At 39.1% G+C, this 8,240-nt stretch overlaps 1 protein-coding gene across 1 annotated transcript; it reads left to right on the top strand.

Moving 5' to 3' along the window:
- The first annotated feature begins 939 nt into the window (after positions 1-939).
- Positions 940-8,239, top strand: LOC115008765 (T-complex protein 11 X-linked protein 1-like). Its single transcript, XM_029432560.1, has 10 exons — positions 940-1,082; positions 2,461-2,551; positions 2,676-2,805; positions 2,906-3,026; positions 3,594-3,814; positions 4,189-4,325; positions 4,925-5,109; positions 5,914-6,095; positions 6,514-6,687; positions 7,302-8,239. The coding sequence occupies exons 2-10, from the start codon at positions 2,473-2,475 to the stop codon at positions 7,348-7,350; spliced, it is 1,278 nt and encodes a 425-aa protein (XP_029288420.1). The 5' UTR covers positions 940-1,082; positions 2,461-2,472; the 3' UTR covers positions 7,351-8,239.
- The last annotated feature ends 1 nt before the right edge of the window (position 8,240 follows it).

Here is an 8,240-nt window from a genome sequence, read left to right as displayed (position 1 = left end):
AAGGAAAAAGTCCATTATAATCTCTGTTTCAGTGCCTTCTTGTTTTTTCAAGAATCTAAAAAACGAGAGATAATTGGTTTACAATTTTATAAAAGCAGAAAATCAAGAACCACCATGTGTTTGAATAATTCTTTTGGAGAAATTACAATTTTTCATTTAGGTTTTGTTGGTTTTATATTGGCCAACTAACCAACTAATATTTGTAACAACTTTTACTACAGCAATAATAACATTACAAGACAAATGGTACAGGGAGTGTAGGAAAAGTTAAAAGCAAAAAGACAAAATTATAAAGATAAACACAAATCTGTTGTTTCTTCAGTGCATGGAAGTGTAGATGGTATGACATGGGTAAGGGGAGCAACACATACATAGAGGTATACACACTGTACATAAACAGTATCTAGAAAAGTGTATTGTTAAATAATACAAAAGTAGCACTTTGGAACATATTACACGTGTGTTTGTTTACACTGTTAATCCTCTGCAGTGCATATTCTCGAAGTTCCTGGTTTATAGGAAACGCGATATTTCCAGCTGTTCACCACAGACTGAATACATAAACTGTCCACGCTGAAATGTTCTCAATATACAATGGCCCATCTATAAAAACACACCTACCGCTTTCCATTTTGTTTCCACAAACGAGGTACAGGTACGATGAGTTTCTTTGACACGCTGCTGCAGAAACGTACGCTAGACACGCCCACTGTTTTTGATTTGAGAGCGGAGCAAACCAAATGCAGCCCTCTTCGTCTTTTTCTGTATTTTACACATAAATTAATAAAGGTAAATAATTAAATGCATTCATAGCCACGTTTAATATCGCAACACAATCACTCACACAGGTTTAGACCATGTGTTCAAACGATAACAAAGGCTGTCATTTATAAACCCCTTCCTGATTATAATGGTTTAGCCCAGGTTCAAACTTGACCGTTGATGCTGTTCGAGATTTTTAAAAGGTAGAACGATAAACGGTTAACGTTAACGGTTAACGGTTTATGTAACGTTTCAGTCGGAACATTTACATTGTTTGATGTTTTTAAGTCTTAAAACATTTACCGAAATACCAACAATAGGTAAGTAACTTTCTAAAAACGGTCTTATTGTCGCTACTGCGTAATGTTACGCTTGTTTTGATCATATAGTAACATTTCTAATGTTGTTAATGTTTTAATAACTGATTATGTATTGGGTTTTGTTTAAACTAACGTTAGTAACTCTGGTAGAAGTTAGTCTAAAACATTTTTTTGGTAAAATAGCTATTAAATAAATAAATAGTTGACTCGACAAATGTAACGTTAGTGGAGTAACATTAGAAGTATAGCCAACATTAGCATGCTAGCTCCACTTCAGAGGCAACTATTGTACTTGTTACTCTACTAGTAACATTTATTTGATAACTTAGTTATTTTTTTACAGATTCAGATTAATTAAATACATCCTGATGTATTATGTATAAATATGACTTTACTAATCTCTGAGGGGAACTTCACGAGCTACCTATCTGTATAACTTTAACAAGTATTTATAGCAATTAGCCCAACCTTTACAAATTAATGCATTAGTAATGAGCTATTATGCAATAATACAATGTACATTATTCTTAAATGGGCCATGAGTACATTTACATTTTGATGTACAATTTTGAATACATTACTTTAAGTATTACTACACTATGTGTTGTTATTTTTAAATCAAGTAAAAGATTATTCCACCACTTTTATTTTCCTTTAAAATCCTGTTTTAACTCCCACGATAGCACATTTGTTTAATCATAATATTTCTAAGGCTGCAACTAACAATTATTTTCATTGTCAATCAGTCGGCAGATAAGTTGTCTAATTTGTCTATAACTTGTCAGAAAATACATATACTTATAATCTCCCACAGCCGTAGTCGGATTTCTTTTTTAATTAACCAACTGTCCAAAAGCTGAAGATATTCAGTTTACTATCATACATGGCAAAGAAAAGCTGCAAATCTTCACATGTACAAAGTTGGATCTATTAAATCTGTGGCATTGTTGCTTGAATTATAACCAAAAACAATAAATCAATTACATCAAAAAATAGTTGCAGATTCATTTTCTGTTGGTAGAGTAATCGAATAATCTACTTATAATTATTGGTTTGCAGTTATATATAATAACTGATTTGGCTTATTTGTAGCTAATAGTTGAATTAGTATTCTACTGTTTCTGTATGTTGCACTTTTATTTGGCTTATTTGAAGCTGTTGTTCTGCACTTAAATGATTTCACCTACTTGAAGCTGATGTGCTTGCAAGATTCTTGCTGTTCGGAGTTGCATCCTCATGATTGTTTGCACTTTTTGCAAGTCGCTTTGGACAAAAGCGTCGGCTAAATTAACTGTAATGTAATGTAACAAATAATTGCAGCTCTTAATATTTGTATCTCTGTAGATTTGATTATTTACTGAGTAATTTAAATGTCTAGACTTTTGCTGAAATGCCAAATCGTAGAGACGAGGCTGATGATGATTCCCCCACTGACCTTCCCTGTCTGGAAAAACTTGACTCTCCCACAGGTATGAAGCTTTATTATGGCACTTATTGTTTTCAGACACGTTCAGCGACCATTAGTCATTGAATTATTACCACAGTGGCCGTTTTAATTATCTGAGGGTGTGTGTGTCCTGTCTGTGGTGTCAGGGAGCCCACCCACCGCCTCATTATCCAGTCTGATGGAGCTGGAAAATTGTGTTTCCAACCTGAACCTCGCGCATGAGATAGTGTTGAACAGAGACTTCTGCTTCAAACCCAGGAGCCCTCCTCCAGACAGGCGAGAAAAACACTCCACAGCTAAAGCGACTTCTTATTTCCAAAAGTAACTGAGAGTCTCCTTTGAGCTGTTTTAGAAATAATAATGTTTCCCTCTGTAGTCTGGAGGGCAGAGTGACGGAGATCGTTCATCGGGCTTTTTGGGACAGTCTTCAAGAGCAGCTGAACAACAATCCTCCAAACTACAGCCATGCTATCGTTCTGCTCCAGGAAGTCAAGACTGTAAGTGTGTACAGCATCAAATCAGAGGCATTAGTAGCAGAGGAAGAAGGTCTACTGAGACCTTTGACCCCATTAAGATCATAGTATATACAGCATGGACAGCTGACACATAAACACATGGCCAACCTCACATGCTCATTAGAGCTATCTGATATTCACAGGAAAATAAATAGTTTTCAAGTTTTATTTGTCATGTGTAGGTTAACACAGGGTCAACGGTACAATGAAATGTGTTTGAGAGAGACAGCATGTCAGCTCAGCAGTCAAATATAAAATATTAAAAAAAGTACTATATACAATTAAGTTAAAACAATAATAAAAACAATATAGCGTATGTACACACATATGAAAAAGGTGGGTAGTATAACATTAACCTTTCTAAATGATCTCACACATCTTTGGCATTACTGTACTGGATTCAGCCAGACACCAGAACATCTGCTTTAATCTAAAACGGCCAATAATATCGACCTAGTATCGACTAGGCATTATATTTTTGATTAATCGCGTAAACTTAAATTGTCTGTATGTAAACTCCACTAAAAGCCGCCTCTTATTTCCTTTTAGATGCTTCAGTCCCTGCTGCTGCCCGGTCACGTCAGACTGAGGTCTCAGCTGGACGAGGTGCTGGACATGGAGCTGATCCGGCAGGAGGTCGATCATGGAGCTCTGGATCTGCACAGACTGGCAGGATACATCACCAACACCATGGCGTCTTTATGTGCACCTGTGAGAGACCCAGAGGTCAGAGTACTGAGGGACCTCAGGGACCCCGTGGAACTCCTGAGGTGAGGAGCAGGTTAACACTATCTTTACAGACGAAGCTTGTGTCTATATAGACAGTATAGTGTATATATATATATATATATATATATATATATATATATATATATATATATATATATATATATATATATATGTATTTAAGTATCAAGTATCCAACTGTTTCCATACAGCTGCTGAATATATTAATTTTTTAAAAGCATCTAAAAAACTATTTATTTTCTTTGCAGTTGTTGATTTAGATTTATTTAGTAAATTGTCCTCTTGCTCCCTTTTCTTCTTGCTAAATAAATAAATGTAGCTTGCTGCATTTGTCATTTTTCGTTGAAGCATCCCAAAAGCTATTTCCCTCAAAACTGATCCCCTGACCTTCCCTCAGGGAGATCTTCCGCGTCTTGGGCCTGATGAAGAGCGACATGGTTAACTTCACCATCCAGAGCCTGAGGCCGCACCTCCTGCAGCAGGCCGTGCGGTACGAGAGAGCCAAGTTCCAGCAGATCCTGGACCAGCAGCCGGGTGAGGAATGATCTTTAAATCTCTAACCTGACTGCTGCAGTGTGAGTGATAGATGAGAAAGGTGACTTTGTTACTGTGAAATTTATGATCATTGGATATTTCACGTTTTCAATTAAACTGGTTTTGACCCTTTTCGCTCTAAAGCACCGTCCTGCCATTCTTCAGCTTCTCACAGATTGAGTGAGGAGCCAATCAGTGACCTCTGACTCTCAGATATTCTGAGTACAGCTGGCTAGTTAAAAAAAGAAATGTCTACCAAAATACATTTTATTAGCAAATGAATTCACATGGTTAATAAGTAGAATAGTATTATGTAAAAAATGTCTTCTTACCAGAAATATTTTAGTTTGTATAGCAGGTCATTTTCTCATCTTTGGTACAGACGCTGTGAAGCAATTGTGCTATTCGCATATTTTAACTGGTTTTATTCCTCATAGTCCCTAAACACACACTTAAACACACACTGCTGAATAATACACCCTTGTCTGTATCAATCACAACACCGTGTGAATCCTCTGGTAATTCAGTGCCATTGCAGTTGATCTTATTCATGTGTAATTATTGTCTTTGTCATGATATATGTTACTGTTTCTCTCCAGCTTCTCTGGACGATACCACCGCTTGGCTTCAGGCAGCAGCGTTAGAAGAGGCGGCCGCCGTCAGAGCTCAGTCTGATGAGTCACCCAGCCCTGACAGCCGCGGCCCTGTCAGCGCCACCGCTGTCCTCAACCGGGCCTACATGCGTCTGCTAGACTGGGACCGACAAGACGAAAAATATCCTGAGGTCAGCTGCAGCCTACAAACATTACATCACACACTACACTTTTCATTTGAGTGATATTGTATTGATTATCAGGAAATGTTCAGTCTCCTCCTCCTCACCCCGCTGCATGTGTTGAAGCATGTGACAGCACATTAGAGCTCAAGCAGCACCTTCTCAGTCTGATGTACTGACACAGCGCTGTCAGATGAACTCAAGCATTCCTTCATCACCCATCATGTTTCAAATGTGTTCTTTTCTCCATGCTACTTAACACTTTACATTATTTAAAAGTAGATATTTTTAGCCTACAATAATGTCTTCATAGAATTAAAGTGAATGTTCAGGTGGTTTAGTCATCTTTGCGTTTGTATTACTAACACGTGGAGTGGCTTAAGCTTGTTTTGGTTTAGATTTGTCGAGTATTGGAGATATCAACAAATTAGACAGATGTCTGCCTTCTCTCCAATATAATGGAAATAAATAGTTATGATTTTGGGGTGAACTGTCCCTTTAAGGCTTCTTTTGGCTATTACTTTTAGCTCAATGGTTCAACCTCTCTGCTTACTTGATAACTAGTTCCATATTGTTTTTATTATATTCCCTACAATAGATCAGATTTTTCCCCAATTAGTAGAGCTACCCTACAATCTTGCCACGTACCTCTTGGCAAAATGCAAAATGACCCCCTCTGGTCCAAGTACAACTTTTTAACTTTATGCACATCCCAGAATGTTGTCATCTGGATGCATCTGTTGGTTTTCTTTGCAACGGCTCATATTTAAACTGAAACTCTGCTGTGATTAACCCTCTGACCTCCACACACAGGCTGTGCTGATGGACCGAGCCCGCCTGGACGTTCTGGGCCAGCGGCTCCATATGTTGCTCCTGGAGGCATCTGTGCTGCTCCTGACCAGCGCTCAGTGTGGGGGCATCGTTTTCTCCCTGCAGGGGTTTGTAGGTAAACTCAGGCGGTCCATCACTGCCCTGCTGGAGGGCAGTCAGACCAGGTAAGAGAAGGTTTTGGTGATGCATGTACTCGCTGTCACGGGGAACAGGTATTGTATGAGAAGGAAACCAATGGAGGTGACAGGAGGAAACTAGCTTGTCAGAACGGATCCAGCTAACCTCATTCTTTCTGTTCAAGAGAAGCCTCGTCATGATTAGTGGATAAATGTGGAACAGCAGCTTGTGATATCCGAGGCCTGCTCACACTCCACGCTGCAATAAAACTTAGCACAGGCTACATCTCCCTTTATCACCTTTATTAAAACATAATTTCATCTAAACCTGAGGGGCATGGATGTTATTAAAGACCCTTATTTATTGACTTCCATGAATGGATAAATTCATAGGCCTAATTTAATACACGTCTAATAGTCTGCTGGCTGCTGGTAATTTGTCTAATGCTGGTTATCGGTGCTGCAGAGAAGCTGACCTGAAGGGGGCGCTGCTGGGGCTCGGGGAGACAGTGCTGCAGCTGGTGACCGAAGCTGTGCACGGCCAGGGAGGAACAGCGGTGCCTCAAGAGAGCCAGGATCTGCTGAAAGGACAAATATCTGAGCTGTGGAAGCACAACAACCCTGTCCGCACACTCAGTAGGTCAGGCTGAGCACAACAGGGCTACACAGTGATTATTGAAGCACAAATGGGGGGGGGGGGGGGAATGATATAAATCCAAATATCAGATTTAAGTTTCCAAGTATTTATAGCTGGTTATTGGTTATATTTTAAGGTGCGGTTTAGAAAACTCTTAGTTTTGGGATGTACCATTTTCACTCGACCAGAGACACAGGCCGTGCTAGTAACGCTTACTTCGTTAATGATTAATCCGGCCCTTATTTTCTTAATTGACAGCTATGGTGACGTCCTCACATCAATCGTTTTCTCCAACCAACAGTCCAAAACCAAAAAATATTTAATTTGCACTAATATATGACAAAGAAAAGCAGCACATCTGAGGAACTGGAACCAGAGGATTCATTTCTCCAATTATTTGATTATCAAAATAGTCACAGAATAATGCGGTGCATATATGGTAGTATATTTTAATCTGTAGGAGAGAACATGCGTTATAATGTCATTTAGTTTGGATTATCACACGTCCACGTGGAAGTTTTAAAACTTGGATGTGTGCTGCTGCAGAGAGCCAACTTCTTGTCTCTCTCTCTCTCTCTCTCTCTCTCTCTCCTCCCCCTCACCCCTTGGTCAAACAGGAGAAAGGGTACAGGGCTTCCTCCAGGCCATGCTGCAGGGTCCTGCTAAAACGAGTCCAGAGCTGCCTGCTCCCCTCAGGCTGGTGAGCGCCGAGTTAACGGAGCTGGGGACAGCCTTTGGGCGAATCGTTCACTTCAACCGAACGGTCTTTGGTCCCTTCTACGCACCCATCCTCGGAAAACTGCTGTTCCCACCAGGAGAGGCCGAGACCGGGGAGGACTCACGCTAGGCTGAGGGCGACCCAGACAACCCCTGGTGACCTTAACATAAGTTTCTATGTGGCATTGAATGTGTCGCTACAGAGTGTAAATACTGTGAAGACATTTACAGTCTGCAGCAGAAAACAAAATGTATATTATTATTATTATTATTATTATTATATTTTTGTAGGTGTTTAAACAGAAAAGTATAAATCAAAGCATCAGGCAGATACTTAATTATTATTGCATTGGTGCATCTTAACCACACATTTGAGTGCACACAACATTAAGACAACATAACAGATCGCGTGAAACAAAATGAGCAATAGTTTTCACCCGGACAAGAGTAACAAATAGTTTGTAGTGTGTTAATGAAAAGAGTCGTAACAAGAGACTCTTGCCAACAGGATTCTTTGAAAAGATCAATTGCCTGAAAAAACATATTTGTTTGGTTTAATTCATCTCAAGATAAACACCCTCAGGGAAAAGTACCAAAGATTATGCTGATAGTTTGTAAATAATGCTTTAATTTGAATATGTAGCTGGTTTCTCTTCTCAGATGTTTATGTATAACTTACCAAAGACACTGAGCACTTTGTTCTGAATGCAGTGTTTTATTTTTTGCACCTTTGATTATAAACCAAAAACTATACTCAATGTTTCCCCTACAGGTGTTGATATTAGTGGGAGGTGGTGTACTAAACAGGCGCTTATTTGTAAATAAATATTCAATTGATT

The sequence above is a fragment of the Cottoperca gobio genome, chromosome 5 (assembly GCF_900634415.1).
Source record: "Cottoperca gobio chromosome 5, fCotGob3.1, whole genome shotgun sequence".
Lineage (NCBI taxonomy): Eukaryota > Metazoa > Chordata > Actinopteri > Perciformes > Bovichtidae > Cottoperca > Cottoperca gobio.
The sequence above is the reverse complement of the archived record's forward strand: the minus strand, read 5'-3'. Positions and strand labels throughout refer to the sequence as shown.